The 22,268-nt window shown below is 47.2% G+C and overlaps 1 protein-coding gene across 1 annotated transcript in view; it reads right to left on the minus strand.

The window, feature by feature from the left end:
- The window catches only part of LOC134347760 (ubiquitin-associated and SH3 domain-containing protein A-like), a 125,156-nt gene that overhangs the window by 102,010 nt on the left and 878 nt on the right, over positions 1-22,268 (minus strand). Inside the window, exon 2 of the mRNA XM_063050164.1 lies at positions 14,316-14,509. Within this exon, the coding sequence (XP_062906234.1) occupies positions 14,316-14,509 (194 nt within the window). The remainder of the gene's footprint in view (positions 1-14,315; positions 14,510-22,268) is intronic.

The following is a 22,268-nucleotide window of genomic DNA, read 5'->3' on the forward strand; positions in this document are numbered from 1 at the left end:
ACAAGTGAAAAGGACCTTGATCAGGGTGAAGTCGAAATAGAACAGGCCTGTGTGCTGGGCAATGTGGAGATTAAGGAAGAAGAAGTGTTGGATCTTCTTAAAAACATCAAGATTGATAAGTCCCCAGGGCTGGACGTGATATACCCCAGGTTGCTGTGGGAAGTGAGAGAAGAGATCGCTGGAGCAGTAGCTATGATCTTTGAATCCTCTTTGGCTGCAGGGGATGGGCCGGAGGATTGGAGAATGGCAAATGTAGTTCCCTTGTTTAGAACATAGAACATAGAATAGTACAAGCCCTTCGGCCCACAATGTTGTGCCGACCCTCAAACCCTGCCTCCCATATAAGCCCCCACCTTAAATTCCTCCATATACCTGTCTAGTAGTCTCTTAAACTTCACTAGTGTATCTGCCTCCAACGCTGACTCAGGCAGTGCATTCCACACACCAACCACTCTCTGAGTAAAAAACCTTCCTCTAATATCCCCCTTGAACTTCCCACATCTTACCTTAAAGCCATGTCCTCCTGTATTGAGCAGTGGTGCCCTGGGGAAGAGGCACTGGCTATCCACGCTATCTATTCCTCTTATTATCTTGTACACCTCTATCATGTCTCCCTTCATCCTCCTTCTCTCCAAAGAGTAAAGCCCTAGCTCCCTTAATCTCTGATCATAATGCATACTTTCTCAACCAGGCAGCATCCTGGTAAATCTCCTCTGTACCCTTTCCAATGCTTCCACGTCCTTCCTATAGTGAGGCGACCAGAACTGGACACAGTACTCCAACTGTGGCCTAACCAGAGTTTTATAGAGCTGCATCATTACATCGTGACTCTTAAACTCTATCCCTCGACTTATGAAAGCTAACACCCCATAAGCTTTCTTAACTACCCTATCCATCTGTGAGGCAACTTTCAGGGATCTGTGGACATGTACCCCGAGATCCCTCTGCTCCTCCACACTACCAAGTATCCTGCCATTTACTTTGTACTCTGCCTTGGGGTTTGTCCTTCCAAAATGTACCACCTCACACTTCTCCAGGTTGAACTCCATCTGCCACTTCTCAGACCACTTCTGCATCCTATCAATGTCTCTCTGCAATCTTCGACAATCCTCTACACTATCTACAACACCACCAACCTTTGTGTCATCTGCAAACTTGCCAACCCACCCTTCTATCCCCATATCCAGGTCGTTAATAAAAGTAGAGGTCCCAGAACAGATCCTTGTGGGACACCACTAGTCACAATCCTCCAATCTGAATGTACTCCCTCCACCATGACCCTCTGCCTTCTGCAGGCAAGCCAATTCTGAATCCACCTGGCCAAACTTCCCTGGATCCCATGCCTCCTGACTTTCTGAATAAGCCTACCCTGTGGAACTTGTCAAATGCCTTAATAAAATCCATATAGATCACATCCACTGCACTACCCTCATCTATATACCTGGTCACCTCCTCAAAGAACTCTATCAGGCTTGTTAGACACGATCTGCCCTTCACAAAGCCATGCTGACTGTCCCTGATCAGACCATGATTCTCTAAATGCTTATAGATCCTATCTCTAAGAATCTTTTCCAACAGCTTTCCCACCACAGACGTAAGGCTCACTGGCCTATAATTACCCGAACTATCCCTACTACCTTTTCTGAACAAGGGGACAACATTCGCCTCCCTCCAATCCTCCGGTACCATTCCCATGGACAACGAGGACATAAAGATCCTAGCCAGAGGCTCAGCAATCCTTTCCCTCACCTCGTGGAGCAGCCTGGGGAATATTCCGTCAGGCCCCGGGGACTTATCCGTCCTAATGTATTTTAACAACTCCAACACCTCCTCTCCCTTAATATCAGCATGCTCCAGAACATCAACCTCACTCATATTGTCCTCACCATCATCAAGTTCCCTCTCATTGGTGAATACCGAAGAGAAGTATTCATTGAGGACCTCGCTCACTTCCACAGCCTCCAGGCACATCTTCCCACCTTTATCTCTAATCAGTCCTACCTTCACTCCTGTCATCCTTTTTTCTTCACATAATTGAAGAACGCCTTGGGGTTTTCCTTTACCCTACTCACCAAGGCCTTCTCATACCCCCTTTTTGCTCTTCTCAGCCCCTTCTTAAGCTCCTTTCTTGCTTCCCTATATTCCTCAATAGACCCATCTGATCCTTGCTTCCTAAACCTCATGTATGCTGCCTTCTTCCTCCTGACTAGATTTTCCTCCTCACTTGTCACCCATGGTTCCTTCACCCTACCATTCTTTATCTTCCTCACCGGGACAAATTTATCCCTAACATCCTGCAAGAGATCTCTAAACATCAACCACATGTCCATAGTACATTTCTCTGCGAAAACATCATCCCAATTCACACCCGCAAGTTCTAGCCTGATAGCCTCATAATTTGCCCTTCCCCAATTAAAAATGTTCCAGCCCTCTTTGATTCTATCCTTTTCCATGATAATTATAAAGGCCAGGGAGCGGTGGTCACTGTCCCCCAGATGCTCACCCACTGAGAGATCTGTAACCTGACCTGGTTCATTACCTAGTACTAGATCTAGTATGGCATTCCCCCTGGTTGGCCTGTCCACATACTGTGACAGGAATCCATCCTGGACACACTTAACAAACTCTGCCCCATCTAAACCCTTGGAACTAATCAGGTGCCAATCAATATTAGGGAAGTTAAATTCACCCATTAATACAACCCTGCTATTTTTGCACCTTTCCAAAATCTGCCTCCCAATCTGCTCCTCGGTATCCCTGCTGCTACCAGGGGGCCTATAGAATACCCCCAACAGAGTAACTGCTCCCTTCCTGTTTCTGAATTCCACCCATACCGACTCAAAAGAGGATCCTGCTACATTACCCACCCTTTCTGTAGCTGTAATAGTATCCCTGACCAGTAATGCCACCCTCCTCCCCTTCTCCCCTCTCTATCCCTTTAAAAAAGGTAATAGGGAGAATCCTGGGAACTATAGACCGGTGAGTCTTACGTCGGTGGTCTGCAAACTATTGGAAAGGATTCTTAAGGATAGGATCTACGTGCATTTGGAGAAGTACAGTCTACTCAAGGATAGTCAACATGGCTTTGTGGAGGGAAGGTCGTGCCTCATGGGCCTAATTGAGTTTTTTGAAGAGGTAACTAAAGAAATTGATGAAGGTAGGGTGGTAGATGTGGTCTACATGGATTTTAGCAAGGCATGTCACAAGGTCCCCCACGAGAGACTCATCCAGAGAGTTTTGAGGCATGGGATCAGTGGAACCTTGGCTGTTTGGATAAAAAATTGGCTTAAAGGAAGAAAGCAGAGGGTAGTAGTGGAAGGAAAGTATTCTGTCTGGAGGTCGGTGACTAGTGGACTGTCGCAAGGATCTGTCCTGGGACCCCTGCTCTTTGTGATTTTCATAAATGACCTGGATGAAGATGCGGAAGGATGGGTGAGTAAGTTTGCGGATGACACGAAGATTGGAGAAGTCGTGGATGGAGCTGTAGGTTGTCGAAGGTTACAAGAGGGTATAGACAGGATGCAGAGTTGGGCAGAAAAGTGGCAGATGGAGTTCAATCCGGGTAAGTGTGAGGTGATGCATTTTGGAAGGACAAACCAGAAGGCTGAGTACAGGGTTAATGGTCAGTTACTTAAGAATGTGGATGAACAGAGGGACCTTGGGGTTCAAATCCATACATCCCTCAAGGTCGCTGCACAGGTTGATAGGATAGTTAAGAAGGCCTCTGGGATGCTGGGTTTCATTAATAGGGGGGTTGAGTTCAAGAGTCGAGAGGTCATGTTGCAACTCTACAAATCTCTGGTGAGACCACACAGTATTATGTTCAGTTCTGGTCACCTCATTATAGGAAGGATGTGGAAGCTATGGAGAGGGTGCAGAGGAGATTTACCAGGATGTTGCCTGGATTGGAAAACAAGTCTTATGATGCAAGGTTAGCAGAGCTGGGACTTTTCTCTTTGGAGTGTAGAAGGATGAGAGGGGACTTGATAGAGGTCTACAAGATTATGAGAGGCATAGATAGGGTGGATAGCCAGTACCTGTTTCCCAGGGCACAAATAGCAAACACCAGAGGGCATATGTACAAAGTTAAGGGAGGGAAGCTTAGGGGAGACATCAGAGGTAATTTTTTTACACAGAGGCTTGTGGGTGCCTGGAATGACTTGCCAGGGATGGTGGTGGAGGCTAAAATATTAGGGGTATTTAAGAGCCTCTTGGACAGGCACATCGATGAAAGAAAAATAGAGGGTTACAGGGTAGTGTGGGTTTAGTACGTTTTTTAAAAGGAATATATGGGTCGGCACAACATCGAGGGCCGAAGGGCCTGTACTGTGCTGTAGTATTCTAGTGTCTAGTGTCTAGTATTTGTTGACATGCCAAATCGCTTCAAACTCCTAATAAAGTATGGCCACTGTCTTGCCTTCTTTATAACTGCATCGATATGTTGGGACCAGGTTAGATCCTCAGAGATCTCCACACCCAGGAACTTGAAGCTGCTCACTCTCTCCATGTCTGATCGCTCTATGAGGATTGGTATGTGTTCCTTCATCTTACCCTTCCTGAAGTCCACAATCAGCTCTTTCGTCTTACTGACGTTGAGGGGCCAGGTTGTTGCTGTAGCACCATTCCACTAGTTGACATATCTCACTCCTGTACACCCTCTCGTCACCATTTGAGATTCTACCAACAATGGTTGTATTGTCAGCAAATTTATAGATGGTATTTGAGCTATGCCTAGCCACACAGTCATGGGTATAGAGAGAGTAGAGCAGTGGGCTGAGCACACACCCCTGAGGGTCAGCGAGGAGGAGATATTATCACCAATCTGCACAGATTAGACCATAAGATCATAAGATATAGGCCATTTGGCCCATTGAGTCATGCACTGATCCAATTCTTCCAGTCACCCCCACTCCCCTACTTTCACCCCATACCCTTTGATGCCCTGGGGAATCAAGAACCTATCTGTCTCTGCCTTAAATACACCCAATAACATGGCCTCCACAGCCACTTGTGGCAATAAATTCCACAGATTTACCACCATCTGACGAAAGTAATTTCTCCGCATCTCTGTTCTGAATGGATGTCCTTCAATCCTGAAGTTGTGCTCTCTTGTCCTAAAATCCTCTACCATGGGAAATAACTTTGCCATATCTAACCTGTTCAGGTCTTTTAACATTCGGAATGTTTCTATGAGATCCCCCCTCATTCTCCGGAACTCCAGGGAATACAGCCCAAGAACTGCCAGACCTTCCTCATACGGTAACCCTCTCATTCCTGGATCATTCTCGTGAATCTTCTCTGAACCCTGTCCAATGTCAGTATGTCCCTTCTAAAATAAGGAGCCCAAAACTGCACACAATACTCAAAGTGTAGCCTTACGAGTGCCTTATAGAGCCTCAACATCACATCCCTGCTCCTATACTCTATACCTCTAGAAATGAATGCCAACATTGCATTTGCCTTCTTCACCACCGACTCAACCTGGAGGTTAACCTTTAGGGTATCCTGCACAAGGACTCCCAAGTCCCTTTGCATCTCTGCATTTTGATTGTGGTCTTCTGCTTAGGAAGTCGAGCGTCCAACTGCAGAGAGAGTTACAAAGGCCCAGGTTCTGCAATTTCTCAATCAGGATTGTGGGAATGATGATATTAAATGCTGAGCTATAGTCGATGAACAGCATCCTGACCAAGGTGTTTGTATTGTCCAGGTGACCTAAAACCCTGTGAAGAGCCATTGAGATTGCATCTGCCGTTGACCTATTGTGGCGATGGGCAAATTGCAATGGGTCCAGGTCCTTGCTGAGGTAGGAGTTCAGTCTAATCATGACCAACCTCTCAAAGCATTTCATCACTGTCGATGTGAGTGCTACCGGGCGATAGTCATTTAGGCAGCTCACATTATTCTTCTCAGGCACTGGAAGAATTGCTGCCTTTTTGAAGCAAGTGGGAACTTCCACCCATAGCAGTGAGGGGTTGAAAATGTCCTTGAATACTCCACTAGTTGCTAGGCACAGGTTTTCAGAGCCTTTCCAGGTACTCCATCAGGTCCTTCCACCTTGCGAGGGTTCACTCTCTTTAAAGGCAGCCTAACATCAGCCTCTGAGACAGAGATCACAGGGTTATCAGGTGCAGCAGGGATCTTCACAGCTGTAGTTGTGTTCGCCTTTTCAAAGTGGGCATAGAGGGCATTGAGTTCATCTGATAGTGAAGCATCACCACCATTCATGCTATTGAATTTCGCTTTGTAGGAAGTAATGTCTTGCAAACCCTGCCAGAGTTGTCATACATCCGAAGTTACCTCCAACCTCGTTCAAAATTGTCTCTTCGCCCTTGAAATAGCCCTCCACAAATCATACTTGGTTTTCTCGTACAGGCCTGGGTCACCAGACTTGAATGCCACAGATCTAGCCTTCAGCAGATGAAGTACCTCCTGGTTCATCCATGGCTTTTGGTTTGGGAATGTACAGTGTCTTTGTGGGCACACACTCATCCACACAGGTTTTAATGAAGTCGGTAACAACTGCAGCATACTCATCCAGATTCGAAGATGAATCCCTGAATACAGTCCAGTCACCGATTCAAAGCAGTCCTGTAAGCATTCCTCTGCTTCCCTTGTCCATACCTTCTTGGTCCTTACTACTGGTGCTGCAGTCTCCAGAATACGTCAATACTCAGGGAGTAGAAGTGCAGCCAGGTGATCAGACTTCTCGAAGTGAGGGCATGGAATACAGTAGCTCAGTAGGCATTCTTGATGGTGGTGTAACAATGGTCTGGTGGGTTGCTCCCTCTGGTATTGTAAGTGATCTGCTGATGGTAATTGCTTCATGAATTTTTCAGACTGGCCCGGTTAAAATCTCCCAAAACAATGGTGAAGGCGTTAGGGTGTGCTGTTTTGTACATGTTGATCCGTAATGGAATTGATGGCTCTGTGGCAAAGTTTGCAGATGATATGAAGATAGGTGGAGGGGTAGGTTGCAGCAGGACTTAGACAAATTGACAAATGGGCAAAAAGTGTCAGATGGAATACAGTATTGGGAAATGTATGATAATGCATTTGGTAAAAGGAACAATAGTCCGGACTATTATCCAAATGGGGAGAAGGTTCAAACATCAGAGGTGCAGAGGAACTTAGGAGTCCTCGTGCAAGACTCCCAGAAGGTTCAATTACAGGCTGTGTCTGTGGTAAAGAAGGCAAATGCAAATGCAATGTTGCCATTTATTTCAAGGGGAATTGAATATAGAAGCAAGGAGATAATGCTGAGTCTTTATAGGACACAAGTCAGGCCACACAGTGTATTCTCAACAGCTTTGGGCCCATATCTCAGGAAGGATGTGTTGTCATTGGAGAGAGGCCAGAGGAGGTTCCCGAGGATGATTTCAGGAATTAAGGAGTTAGCAAATGGGAAGCGTTTGGCAGCTTTGGGCCTGCACTCACTGGAAATTTGAAGAATGTGGGCGGATCATTTCCTGATCGGTCAGGGCATCAAAGGATATGATGAAAAGGCAGGTCTATGGCATTGAGAGAGATCTGGGATCATCCATGATGGAACAGCAGAACAGACTCGATGGGCTGAATGGCCTAATGCTGCTCCTATGTCCTATGGATGTCAGACACAGACACACACACACACACACACACACAGGCAGAAATACATGGACACATACAGACATACACAGAGACACACACATACATACACTGAGACACACAAACACTCTTTCACACACACATACCTACACACACACACACACACACACACACACACACAGAGTCTCACACACACTCACTCACTCACACAAACACACACACACTCATAACAAGGAGAATTGAGTATAAGAGCAAAGAGGTCCTTCTGCAGCTGTACAGGGCCCTGGTGAGACCACACCTGGAGTACTGTGTGCAGTTTTGGTCTCCAAATTTGAGGAAGGACATCCTTGCTATTGAGGGAGTGCAGCGTAGGTTCACAAGGTTAATTCCCGGGATGGCGGGACTGTCATATGTTGAAAGATTGGAGTGACTGGGCTTGTATACTCTGGAATTTGGAAGGCTGAGAGGGGATCTTATTGAAACATATAAGATTAGTAAGGGATTGGACATGCTGGAGGCAGGAAGCATGTTCCCGCTGTTGGGTGAGTCCAGAACCAGAGGCCACAGTTTAAGAACAAGGGGTAGGCCATTTAGAACAGAGTTGAAGAAAAACTTTTTCACCCAGAGAGTGGTGGATATATGGAATGCTCTGCCCCAGAAGGCTGTGGAGGCCAAGTCTCTGGATGCTTTCAAGAAAGAGATGGATAGAGCTCTTAAAGATAGTGGAATCAAAGGTAATGGGGATAAGGCAGGAACCGGATACTGATTGTGGATGATCAGCCATGATCACAGTGAATGGTGGTGCTGGCTCAAAGGGCCGAATGGCCTATTCCTGCACCTATTGTCTATTATCACACACAAACACACACACACTCACTCACACACACACACACTCACTAACACACACACACACTCACTCACACACACACACTCACTAACACAACACACACTCACTAACACACAACACACACTCACTAACACACACATACACACTGCAGCGTGGCCAACTTCTAATTTCAGAACAATTCCGTTACCTCGTTTCACAGAAAACCCCCAGACTCTGGGAAAATCGGTCAACAATGTAGATTTAGTTCCAATTTAGAAAAATCGGCACCATAGTTCCCAGTCAGGAGCCGCCGACTGTTGGAGTTATAGTCGGTTAGTTCTTAACGTCGGCATCGGCAGTGCTCTAAACTCCACATGTATGATGGTTAATGGCTGGCCGAGGATCGGCTTTGAACTGGTGAATTCTGAAGGTTTCTGAAACCATCTTTACGGGCGAATCGTGGAGCGCCATGAGTTGTTCTGCTTCCGTCACGGAATGATTCGAGGCAGGCTGAGCCATTCTGCCCGTCGTTCCCTTCTGTCTCCACTCTTAGTCCCATTCCTGCTCCCAAGATCACCTGTTGACCCACTTACTATACCCGATTGTGGATAATTTTCATCAGCCCCACTCCCCTCCCGCTAATCTCTGAACTGCTGAAATTGTGCGCAAACATCTCCCCCACAAAGACCCCCTAAAACGGGCAGATTTCTGAGGCTGGGAGATGGGATCTCCGGCTACTTACGCGAGTGGTTCCGGGAAGCCCTGGGAAAGGAGAGAGTCCAGCAGGCTCGGCGCGGTCCTGCTCTGAATCCGAGACTGGCTGGGAAACGGAGTCTTGCCTGCAAACTCCGCCATCTCACTCCCTCCCTCCCTCCCCAGCGGCACCGGGGAACCTCACCAACACCGACTTCCTGTCGCTGCAGCCGGCACTGACACAGACTTGCTGAAAGTGGGGTTCATCAGGGAGAAAGCTACATTTCATATACGCCAGAACCTCGTCTCAAAAACAGTTACTTTCCCCTGACCAACACCTCCATCCTCTAACCCACCCCTCCACACCCCAAACACCACCTTATGTGCAGACACTCCTGTGCCGAGTTAAGTGTCTCGACCCGAAACGACGACTGTTTATTCTTTTCCACAGATGCTGCCTGACCTGCTGAGTTCCTCCAGCATTTTGTGTGTTTTACCTCCTGTGCCTAGCGTCACTTTATGGACACACAATCAATCTGCGTATACAGTACGCTGTCTGATGTATTTATATTTTTGTGGTGATGATTATTATTAGCGTTCTGTATTTTATTGTGTTTTTTTTTTGCGCTACAATGATTTCATTCTCCTTTACGCTTGGGTACTGGAAATGATATTAAACAATCTTGGAGAACCTGTTGTGTTCCCCCAGCATTCTGTCAGCTGAAGAACCGGAGCTGGTCCGTGGCCTCTGTCCACCAAACCGGCTCCCCGAAGGCTTAAACAGACTCGACACTGATCAGTCTATGAGATTGCGGGGTTAGACTATGAGGAGAGATTGAGTCGCCTGGGACTGTACTCGCTAGAATTCAGGAGAATGAGAGGAGATCTTATAGAAACATATAAAATTATGAAAGGGATAGATAAGATAGAGGCAGGAAAGTTGTTTCCACTGGTAGGTGAGACTAGAACGAGGGGACATAGCCTCAAGATTCGGGGGAGTAGATTTAGGACAGAGATGAGGAGGAACTGCTTTTCCCAGAGAGTGGTGAATCTATGGAATTCTCTGCCCGATGAAGCAGTGGAGGCTACCGCAGTAAATATATTTAAGACAAGGTTGGATAGATTTTTGCATAGCTGGGAATGAAGGGTTATGTGGAAAAGGCAGGTAGGCGGAGACGAGTCCATGATCAGATCAGCCATGTTCTTATTGAATGGTGGGGTAGGCTCGACGGGCCGGATGGCCGACTCCTGCTCCGATTTCTTATGTAACCGAAGCTCTAGGCAGGGTCGCGGAATTATGTACGTGGTCAAACTCGGGGTTAAGGGCGAATTCTGATATGCGGCAGAGTTTGGGAGGGGTGAGGTGGTAACGTGCCCGCTCACGTGTGACACAGTTTCTTTCACGGGAAGTTTTTAATGCTCTAGCATTAACACGAACGTTTCCGGTGGTTTAATGGCAGCGAACCGTGGCATCTCTTATCTTTTCATCAACGAGCGAGCCTGGCGGGCAGGTTCAAGTGCAGAGTCAGCCTTCGAATGGGAAGGAGCGCGGCTGGGTAAACTGCCCTTCTTTAGGGCAAATACACCAAATATCATTTCTCACACCTCGTAACCAACCAGGGGTTCATTCAGCGAGGCCTTGTTTTGCTGTTAACCGGGGAGGTTCCGCGACTGACTCCACAACTGAGGTGAGAATCTCAAAAAGTAAATGTCGCCTGAACTGGGGGCGGGGAGTGCGTCGGAAATGGATGGTTCGGATCGGGACGAGGTGGTCCAGATCGGGACTAGGCCGTCCGGATCGGGAATGGGTCGTCCGGATCGGGAATGGGTGGTCCGGGTTGGGAATGGGTGGTCCGGATCGGGAATAGGGTGGTCCGGATCGGGAATGGGTGGTCCAGATCGGGAATAGGTGGTCCAGATCGGAATGGGTGGTCCGGATCGGGAATGGGTGGTCCGGATCGGGATTGGATGGTCCGGATCGGGATTGGCTGGTCTGGATCGGGATTGGATGGTCCAGATCGGAATGCATGGTCTGGATTGGGAATGGGTGGTCCGGATCGGGAATGGGTGGTCCAGATCGGGACTGGTGGTCCAGAATGGGAGTGCTGACGAAGGGTCTCGGCCTGAAACGTTGACTGTACCTCTTCCTAGAGATGCTGCCTGGCCTGCTGCGTTCACCAGCAACTTTGATGTGTGTTGTTCTAAATTAAAGTTCAGATTGGTATCGGTGCCGGAGGTTCGGGGAGAATAAATCTGGAGATAGGAGACAAAATCAGAGCTGAAGGAGTTTAAATCAGGAATGGATGAGGATCAGACTGAATCCGGAGTAACTGCGATTAGCCTGGATGAGGATCAGACTGAATCTGGAGTAACTGCGATTACCCTGAGCGGAGTTTGGCGAGTTTACCTTTCGGGGTTCAAACGCAAATGGAGTTCATTTTAAAGGCGCGACTTAGTGTCAGGTCTGACGGTTGCGGATAGTCCATCAGGCTGAGTTCGGCGTTCAGACTCACATTAGATTGCTTGGATTAGGTCAATGAATTGATTTGTTAACGCGATTCTCACCTAGGTAGGTAGTTCGGCTGAAACTCAGAGAGAGTAGTTGTTTAAAATTATTTATATCGCCCGGGTCAAGCACAGGCGGGTTCAAGGGTCGGGCACCTTGGTTCCGGTACCCACCCGCCACCCCCGGGTACGAGTACTACCCCGGTGTGGCGGGTCTCTGGTTCCGTTGTCCCGGTTCGGCGCTCTGCTGGTCACAACCGCCTCCCCGGGGGACAAAAGCGGAATTTGTGAATTTCCTCACACCCCAGGAGCGAGTCCCCTCGGAGTCCAGCGGAGAAACACCAATTCCTACAGCCGTGTTGGGAAATCTGGGCGCAGCTCGAGGCTGGGCTCGTTCGGGTGGAGAAGAGGCAGAGAAGATTCAGGTAACTTGAAATTTGTTTAAATCACATAATTACACAACATACCTTCGGCCTAACTCGTCCATGACAACCGAATGGTCATACTCTGCACAGCACAGAAACAGGTTATCGGCCCTACGTACCGAACCATTTAATCTGCCTCCTCCCATCGACCTACACATGGACCATAGCCTTACCGTCCACATACTGCCATCGACCTACACCTGGACCATAGCCTTACCGTCCACATACTCCCATTGACCTACGCCTGGACTATAGCCTCACCGTCCACATACTCCCATCGACCTACACCTGGACCATAGCCTTACCGTCCACATACTCCCATTGACCTACGCCTGGACTATAGCCTCACCGTCCACATACTCCCATTGACCTACGCCTGGACTATAGCCTCACCGTCCACATACTGCCATCGACCTACGCCTGGACTATAGCCTCACCGTCCACATACTCCCATTGACCCACGCCTGGACTATAGCTTCACCGTCCACATACTCCCATTGACCTACGCCTGGACTATAGCCTCACCGTCCACATACTCCCATCGACCTACACCTGGACTATAGCTTCACCGTCCACATACTCCCATTGACCTACGCCTGGACTATAGCTTCACCGTCCACATACTCCCATTGACCTACGCCTGGACTATAGCTTCACCGTCCACATACTCCCATTGACCTACGCCTGGACTATAGCTTCACCGTCCACATACTCCCATTGGCCTACGCCTGGACTATAGCTTCACCGTCCACATACTCCCATCGACCTACGCCTGGACTATAGCTTCACCGTCCACATACTCCCATCGACCTACGCCTGGACCAGAGCCTCACCGTCCACCTACTTAGACAAACTTCTCTTAAACATGGAAATGAACTCGCATGCAGTACAGTACTTGTGCTGGCAGCTCCTTCCACCCTCTACGTTTCCAATGGCGGGGCAGATTCGATGGGCCAGATGGTCTAATTATACTCCTATCTTATGGCTTCCCCTCATACCTCACCTTTAGCCCATCATCTCTGGTTGAGGTCCCACTCAACCTCAGTGGAAAAAACCTACTTACAGTTTTCCTGTCTATACTCTTCATAATTTTGTGAACGTAAGAAATTAGAGCGTGAGTCGGCCATTCGGCCCTTCGAGCCTGCTCCGCCTTCATTAACATCATGGCTGATCTGGCCACGGGAGGCTCCACCTCCCTGCTTTTCCCCCATAACCCTTAATTCCCCTACAATGCAAAAATTTATCCAACCTTGTCTTAAATATATTTACTGAGGTAGCCTCCACTGCTTCATTGGACAGAGAATTCCACAGATTCATCACTCTCTGGGAAAAGCAGTTCCTTCTCATCTCCATCCTAAATCTACTCCCCCGAATCTTGAGGCAATGCCTCCTAGTTCTAGTCTCACCTACCAATGGAAACAACTTTCCTGCCTCTATTTATCCATTTCATAATTTTATTTCTATGAGATCTCCTCTCATTCTTCTGAATTCCAGTGAGTACAGTCCCAGGTGACTCAATCTCTCCTCATAGTCTAACCCCCTCATCTCTGGAATCAACCTGGTGAACCTCCTCTGCACCGCCTCCAAAGTCAGTATGTCTTTCCTCAAGTAAGGAGACCGGAGGTAACCATGTCCCAGACTCTCAGTAGGTCCTGATAGAAGCCGGGCAGGCTCCGCAAAGTAGCACGGCTGACGCACGCCGGTGGTAGCCGCACCTCTTCGTGAAGACAGCAGCCCCTCCGGAGGAAGTACATCGCCAACACCTGCCACCTGGGAGGGTGCTCGGCGTACAGGAATCTCTGCAGAGTCCTGAGGCGGGGAGCCGCCAGTCGTGTACGTACACACCAGCGACTGTCCGCCCTCTCCCACTGGGAGACTCAAGACCGCTGCGGAGACCCAGTGTTTCCTGTTGCCCCAGAAGTCCAGTAACTTCCTCTGCATTCTCGCAACAAAGGGGGCAGGAGGGGCCAAGGTGACCATCCGGTACCACAACATGGAGGCCACCAGCTGTTTATGGCCACCGCCCTACCTTGAAAGGAAAGCACCCTGACAAAGCTTAACCATCGCCCCAGCAAGGCTACGACTTTCATCTCCAGGTCCTGCCAGTTCGCCAGCCAGGTCTCCCCAGAAGGGCTCAGGTAGACTCCCAGATAGAGATGCCTGCTGCTCCACTCAGAAGCTCTCATCTCCTCCGGCAGGGAGTCCACCTGCTATTGACCCACTAAGAGCCCGGAAATTTCGCCCAGTTGATCCAAGCGGAGGACCCCGCCGATAAAACTTACCGCACATCCTCCGCAGGCCACCGGCATCTATCACCATCGGGAGCCCGTCGTCGGCGTAAGCTGAGAGGGCGACCTCCATCTTCGGTTGGCGCAGAACCCGACCCTTCAGCCTCCGCCGGAGAAGGCGCCGGAATGGTTCTACACAGATCGCATACAACTGGCCGGACATGGGGCACCCCTGACGCACTCTTCTTCTAAAGGGAATGGGCGCTGTTAGTGATCCGTTGATCTTAACAAGGTACTCTGCGGCAGACTATAGGAGACGAGCTCGGGCTACAAAGTATTGTTCGAGCCCAAATGCCTGCACAGTGCCCACCAGGAAACTGTAGTCTACCCGCTCAAACGCCTTCTCCTGGTCAAGAGAGAGAGAGAGAGACACTGCTAGGACCCAGTTTCCTGGAGCAGGTGCATCAGGCACTTGGGAGTGCTCATGAGTCACATAATGTTGGTTCGCCTTCTGGCTACAATTTAGCCCCACCCTATTTATATACGGTCATCCAGTAAGGAGGGGGGCATGGAGGGATGAGGATGTCCTTGTGAAGTTGCTGCTGGGGCGAGCAGAAACAGCTATCTGTGGGTCCTGGAAACGGGTGGCGGAGGGATCTGCCCGAGCAGACGCCTAGCAATGTTTAGGGGGTATATTCGTGCCCGGGCAACCATTGAGAGAGAATACGCGGGGTCCACGGCCACCATTAAGGCATTCCGGGACCGTTAGGTTCCACGGGGTATTAGCGAAATGGAAACATTTTTGTTTAATGTCGTTTGTCTAGTAGTTGTGTAGTAATTGTGTTAGTCACTGGTGTATATATATTGTAGCACTGAATTTCTGAAAAAGATATCTTGTAAAAAAAGATCCTCTGGATAACAGCATGCTGCAATTTTTTACCATTTGAATAATCTGCTCTTGCATTTTTCCTTCCAAAGTGGATGACCTCGCATTTACCAACATTGAATTCACTTTGGAAGAGGACTTTGGTGATTGTAGGGATGACTTACGGCGGACTGAAAAGCTTGAGCATATAGACATTAAGAGGATGTGCTGGAGCTTTTGGAAAGTATCATATTGGATAAGTCTCAGAAACCGGATGGGATATATCCCAGGCTACTGTGGGAGGTGAGGGAGGAGATTGCTGAGCCTCTGGTGATGATCTTTGCATCATCAATGAGGACGGGAGAGGTTCCGGAGGATTGGAGGGTTGAGGATGTTGTTCCCTTATTCAAGAAAGGGAGTAGAGATAGCCCTGGAAATTGTAGACCAGTGAGTCTTACTTCAGTGGTTGGTAAATTGATAGAAAAGATCCTGAGAGGCAGGATTTATGAACATTTGGAGAGGCATAATATGATTAGGAATAGTCAGTATGGCTTTGTGAAAGGCAGGTTGTGCCTTATGAGCCTGATTGAATTTTTTGAGGATGTGACTAAACACATTGATGAAGGTAGAGCAGTAGATGTAGTGTATATGGATTTCAGCAAGGCATTTGATAAGGTATCCCATGCCAGGCTTATTGAGAAAGTAAGGAGGCATGGGATCCAAGGGGGCCTTGCTTTGTGGCTCCAGAACTGGCTTGCTCACAGAAGGCAAAGAGTGGTTGTCGATGGGTCATATTCTGCATGGAGGTCGGTCACCAGTGGTGTGCCTCAGGGATCCGTTCTGGGACCCTTTCTCTTTGTTTTTTTTTATATAAATGACATGGATAAGGAAGTGGAGGGATGGGTTAGTAAATTTGCTGATGATACAAAGGTTGGGGTGTTGTGGATAGTGTGGAGGGCTGTCAGAGGTTACAGCGGGACATTGATCGGATGCAAAACTGGGCTGAGAAGTGGCAGATGGAGTTCAACCCAGATAAATGTGAGGTGGTTTGTTTTGGTAGGTTAAATATGTTGGTAGAATATATTATTAATGATGAGACTCTTGGCAGTGTGGAGGATCAGAGGGATCTTGGGGTCTGAGTCCAAAGGACACTCAAAGCTGCTGTGGAGGTTGACTCTGTGGTTAAGAAGGCATACAGTGTATTGGCCTTCATTAACCATGGGATAGAGCTTAGGAGCCAAGAGGTTATGTTACAGCTGCATACAACCCTGGTCAGACCCCACTTGGAGTACTGTGCTCAGTTCTGGTCACCTCACTACAGGCAGGATGTGGAAACCATAGAAAAGGTGCAGAGGAGATTTACAATGATGTTGCCTGGATTGTGGAGCATGCCTTATGAGAATAGGTTGAGTGAACTCGATCCTTTCTCCTGGAGTGGTGGAGGATAGAGGTGTATAAAATGATGAGAGGCATTGATCATGTGGATAGTTAGGGTTTTTTTCCCCCAGGACTGAAATGGCTAGCATGGGAGGACACAGTTTTAAGGTGATTGGAAGTAGGTACAGAGGAGATATCAGGAGTAAGTTTTTTATGCAAAGAATGGTGAGGCTGCCGGCGACGGTGGTGGAGGTGGATACAATAGGGTCTTTTAAGAGACTCTTGGATAGGTACATGGAGCTTAGAAAAAAGGAGGACTATGGGTAACACTAGGTAATTTCTAAAATAAGTAAGTTTGGCTCAGCGTTGTGGGCTGAAGGGCCTGTATTGTGCTGTAGGTTTTTTGTTTTCCATGTATTTCATCTGCCAGTCTCACTTAACCTATCTCTATCTCTTTGCAGACTCATGTTTTCTGCATAATTTGCTTTTCTACTCAATTTAGTGTCATCAGCAAACTTAGATACACTACACTCGACCCCTCTTCCAGATCATTAATGTATATCATGATCAATAATGTATACCCAGCACTGTCCCCACGGCACACCACTCACCACTGATCGCCAACCAGAGTAACACCCACGTATACCTCTATCAAATCTCCTCTTAGGAGCTAGGGCTTTACTCTTTGGAGAGAAGGAGGATGAGAGGATACATGATAGAGGTGTACAAGATAATAAGAGGAATAGATAGAGTGGATAGCCAGCACCTCTTCCCCAGGGCACCACTGCTCAATACAAGAGGACATGGCTTTAAAGTAAGGGGTGGGAAGTTCAAGGGGGATATTACAGGAAGGTTTTTTACTCAGAGAGTGGTTGGTGCGTGGAATGCACTGCCTGAGTCAGTGGTGGAGTCAGATACACTAGTGAAGTTTAAGAGACTACTAGACAGGTATATGGAGGAATTTAAGGTGGGGGCTTATATGGGAGGCAGGGTTTGAGGTTCAGCACAACATTGTGGGCCGAAGGGCCTGTACTGTGCTGTACTATTCTATGTTTAATCCTCTATGTTCCAAGGAATACAATCCTAACTTATTCAATATTACGGTGGTATGCAAAAGTTTGGGCACCCCGGTCAAAATTTCTGTTACTGTGAATAGTTAAATGAGTAGAAGATGACCTGCTCTCCAAAAGGCATAAAGTTAAAGATGAAACATTCTTTTCAACATTTTATGTCATGGCCCAGTCCGTGAAGTCCGTATTCTGGTTCACGGTCCAGTCCATGGTTCTTTATTCCAGGGTTTCTAGTTTTCCCCAGTTTCTGTTGTAGGCACTAAATTTTCTCATTTTGGGGCTGAGACATAAATACCTCTGGAAACCAGGGAGTCCCCGCTGGACTGTCTGTTTCCCTCTTTGTCTTTCCCCCCTCGCCTGACTCGCTGCCTGATCACCTAGCCTGGATACCCTGCCTGTATTGCTGAAGTTTTACCGCTGGAGAAAGACCAGAGCCTTGTTAGGTCAAGATAAGGAACTATCTTTCGTTGTGTGGAATGGTCTCTCTGTGTCCACGCCTTTGCTAGGTGGGTCCGACCGTTTGCTGCCACCTTGCATTGGGATCCATCTCTTCATGTTCAGCGTTCTGTGTATGAGTCCCGGCCCTACATCCTGTTCCCAAGGAGGGGTCCCGGCTCTGTTTTCCATGCTCCCGTCTCTTCTAGTCCAAGGCTCCATGCTCCTGAAGGCCCTCGCCCAGTCCAGTCCTATCTGAGTCCTGTCCATGTGTCTTTACCTGTCCTTGTGTCTCGCCCTACCCAGGAGTTCCTCACCCAAGCCATGTCCAGTCCTGTAGCCTCGTCTTGTCCTCGTCTAGTTCTGGAGTTCAAGCCCGAGTCAAGACCCAGGTCCTGGGTCCTTGTCCAGCCTCTGGCTCGGAGCCCAAGCCCAGGCTCCTAGTTCATAGTTCCTTGTCCGGGTTCCCTGTCTAGTCCATGTCCTAGCCCAAGTCTGCGTTCTTGTCCCTGCTCCTTGTCTGTATCCTGTCACGTCCCTACTCTAGTCAAGTCCTGTTCCTTGTACTTCAGTGTCTGTGTCTTGCATTTGGGTCTGCTACCAATGGCCCCCGTTGTGACATTTTAAGCAAGATTAGTGTATTATTTTTGTTTTGTACAATTTTACAGTGAAAAAAGGAAAGGAGCACCATGCAAAAGTTTGGGCACCCCAGAGATTTGAGCTCTCGGATAACTTTTACCAAGGTCTCAGACCTCAATTAGCTTGTTAGGGCTATGGCTTGTTCACAGTCATCATTAGGAAAGGCCAGGTGATGCAAAATTCAAAGCTTTACAAATACCCTGACTCCTCAAACCTTGTCCCAACAATCAGCAGCCATGGGCTCCTCTAAGCAGCTGCTAGCACTCTGAAAATTAAAACGAATGAAGCCCACAAAGCAGGAGAAGGCTATAAGAAGATAGCAAAGCGTTTTCAGGTAGCCGTTTCCTCAGTCCGTAATGTAATTAAGAAATGGCAGTTAACAGGTGGAGGTCAAGTTGAGGTCTGTAAGACCAAGAAAACTTTCCAAGGGAACTGCTCGTAAGATTGCAAGAAAGGCAAATCAAAACCCCCATTTGACTACAAAAGTCCTTCAGGAAGATTTAGCAGACTCTGGAGTGGTGGTGCACTGTTCTACTGTGTAGCGACACCTGCACAAATATGACCTTCATGGAAGAGTCATCAGAAGAAAACCTTTCCTGTGTCCTCACCACAAAATTCAGCGTCAGAAGTTTGCAAAGGAACACCGAAACAAGCTTGATGCATTTTGGAAACAAGTCCTGTGGACTGATGAAGTTAAAAGAGAACTTTTTGGCCGCAATGAGTAAAGGTATGTTTGGAGAAAAAAGGGTGCAGAATTTCATGAAAGAACACCTCTCCAGCTGTTAAGCACGGGTTGGATTGATCATGCTTTGGGCTTGTGTTGCAGCCAGTGGCATGAGGAAGATTTCACTGGTAGAGAGAAGAGTGAATTCAATTAAGTACCAGCAAATTCTGGAAGCAAACATCACACCGTCTGTAAAAAAAGTTGAAAATGAAAAGAGGATGGCTTCTACAACAAGATAATGATCCTAAACACACCTCAAAATCCACAATGGACTACCTCAAGAGGCACAAGCTGAAGGTTTTGCCATGGTCCTCACAGTACCCTGACCTAAACATCAGCGAAAATCTGTGGATAGACCTCTAAAGAGCAGTGCATGCAAGGTGGCCCAAGAATCTCACAGAACTAGAAGGCTTTTGCAAGGAAGAATGGGTGAAAATCCCCCAAACAAGAATTGAAAGACTCTTAGCTGGCTACAGAAAGCGTTTACAAGCTGTGATACTTGCCAAAGGGGGTGTTACTAAGTACTGACCATGCAGGATGCCCAAACATTTGTTTCGGGCCCTTTTCCTTTTTTTGTTTATTTTGAAACTGTAAAAGATTGAAATTAAAATGTAATCTTGCTTAAAATATTAAAGAAATGTGTCATCTTTAACTTTATGCCTTTTGGAAATCAGGTCATCTTTTACCCGCTTAGCTATTCACAGTAACAGAAATTTTGACCAGGGGTGCACACAAACTTTTGCATCCCACTGTAGCTCAGGTTCTCCAGACCCAGCATCATCCTCGTAAATCTTCTCCACCTTATCTATGCCCCTCATGATGTTATAAGGTCATCTGCCAGTTCCTTTCACCCAGTGGTAACAAGCCACAGACTACCTGGTCTCTCCCTCAATACTCCGTACACTCTCACCAATGACTTGTACAGTTGTAACGTAACGTCCCAACTCCTGCACCAGTGTCCTGACCAGCTGCATCCCTGCTTGAGTCAGGAATTGCCAGGCTTCTGACCACAAAACACTACAAAGAATTGTGAGGATCTGCTGAGGGGATCATCTGGGTTTCTCTTCCAACCATTGGAGATATTTCTCAGGAGCACTGCCTACACAGGGCCCTCAGCATTGTCAATGATCCCTCCCATTGTTCCAAAAATCTTTTCGATGCCCTACCATCCGGCAGGAGGCACCATGGCATTAGGACAAGAACGGTTAGAGTCGAAACAGCTTCTTCCCCCAGGCTGTGAGAGAACTGAACTCCCTGCCACACCCAGGTCATCATGTACCAAGTGCCACCAGTAGCGTTATACTGTTTACTTTTTAACTTGTGTCAAAAATACACCTTATTTGTTAATTAATTTGTGGTAATATTACTTGTATGTGTTACATATGTTACATACCTCAAGGAGATCTTGTGACTTTCTTGTGAGAATGATGTAATGGTCTTTTGGAGGTCACCTGATGTAATTTTCCCACCGATGAGGTCACGTGATGACATGTTCACCACGGGTATAAAAGGGAAGACCCCTGGTGACGCAGTTAGTTTTCCGGCTAGAACATTCGTCAGTGTCTCCGTTCCGTTGCGTATTTGTTTTATGATGCAGTTTCATTTTTAAAATGGAGTGTTACGTTCTGTTGCAAGGTACAATAGTGCTGGACTGGAAATTTCTGCTAGATTTGTTGATGTACCCTTTCAGTAGTATTGGAGAGTGAAGACTTTATCGAAGTACAGGACCTGAAGGATTAAGAGAAACACTCACAACATGCTGGAGGAACTCAGCAGGTCGGGCAGCATCCATGGAAATGATTAGGATTAAGAGAAGTTGGTATCGTTCGGCAATTTAATAAAGGATTGACCTTATTGAAGAAGTAGTGACCTGCATTAAGGATAACTCCTGCCAAAAGAGCAAGGAAGTTCCTGCAAGGTGCTCTCTAGAAATAAAGGTCAGTTGTTTTAAGCTGTTTATTTCCTTCATCGTGAATCCTTTGGACAGAACCAGCAGGAAAGTCGCGTCTATGAAGAAATCCTTCTCCAGAGAAGTCTCTCCCAATTGAATGTATAAATCTGTTGGACTTTCGAATTTACCATTTTAAGAACTGTGTTTGACTTTACCGCTTTATGAACTGTCTTGGCATTTGTCGCTTTAAGAACCAGTACCGAGTGACGATTTGTTGAACGGCCGCATAGCGGTTAACTTCCGGTTAAGGTTTTTGTTTGTTTTTTATTGTTTATCCGTGTTTAATAAATGTTTGGCTGTTTTTATATAACCTGACTCGATTGATATTTATTGTTGCTGGTTATGTAACAGATATGTGAGTTATATGTACTGTGTTGTGAACTTGGGCCTGGAGGAACATTGTTTCATTGGCGGTGTTTGATTGTGTTGTGTGTGTGAGTTATATGTACGGTGTTGTGTAGTTTGGTCTGGTGGAACATTGTTTCATTGGCAGTATATATGTACATGGTTGACAATAATCTTAAATTGAATCTGAACTGTACTCAGAGCCACAACTAATGAAGGCAAATGTGTTAAATGTTTTCTTCATCCCCTACCCATGTCAACATTTTTAGCAAATTATATTTTGAGCTTTAATCCCTTTTTTTGCTCTTTTGGCAGGAGTTATCCTCAATGCAGATTGCTACTTCTTCAAAGAAGACTCAATAAGGTCGATCCTTTATTAAACTGCCGAATGATACCAACTTCTCTTAATCCTGATTGTTTCCACGGATGCTGCCCGACCTGCTGAGTTCCTCCAGCATGTTGTGAGTGTTTCTCTTAATCCTTCAGGTCCTGTACTTCGATAAAGTCTTCACTCTCCAATACTACTGAAAAGGTACATCAACAAATCTAACAGAAATTGCCAGTCCAGCACTATTGTACCTTGCAACAGAACGTAACACCC

This window comes from Mobula hypostoma, chromosome 6 (genome assembly GCF_963921235.1).
Source record: "Mobula hypostoma chromosome 6, sMobHyp1.1, whole genome shotgun sequence".
Taxonomy (NCBI): domain Eukaryota; kingdom Metazoa; phylum Chordata; class Chondrichthyes; order Myliobatiformes; family Myliobatidae; genus Mobula; species Mobula hypostoma.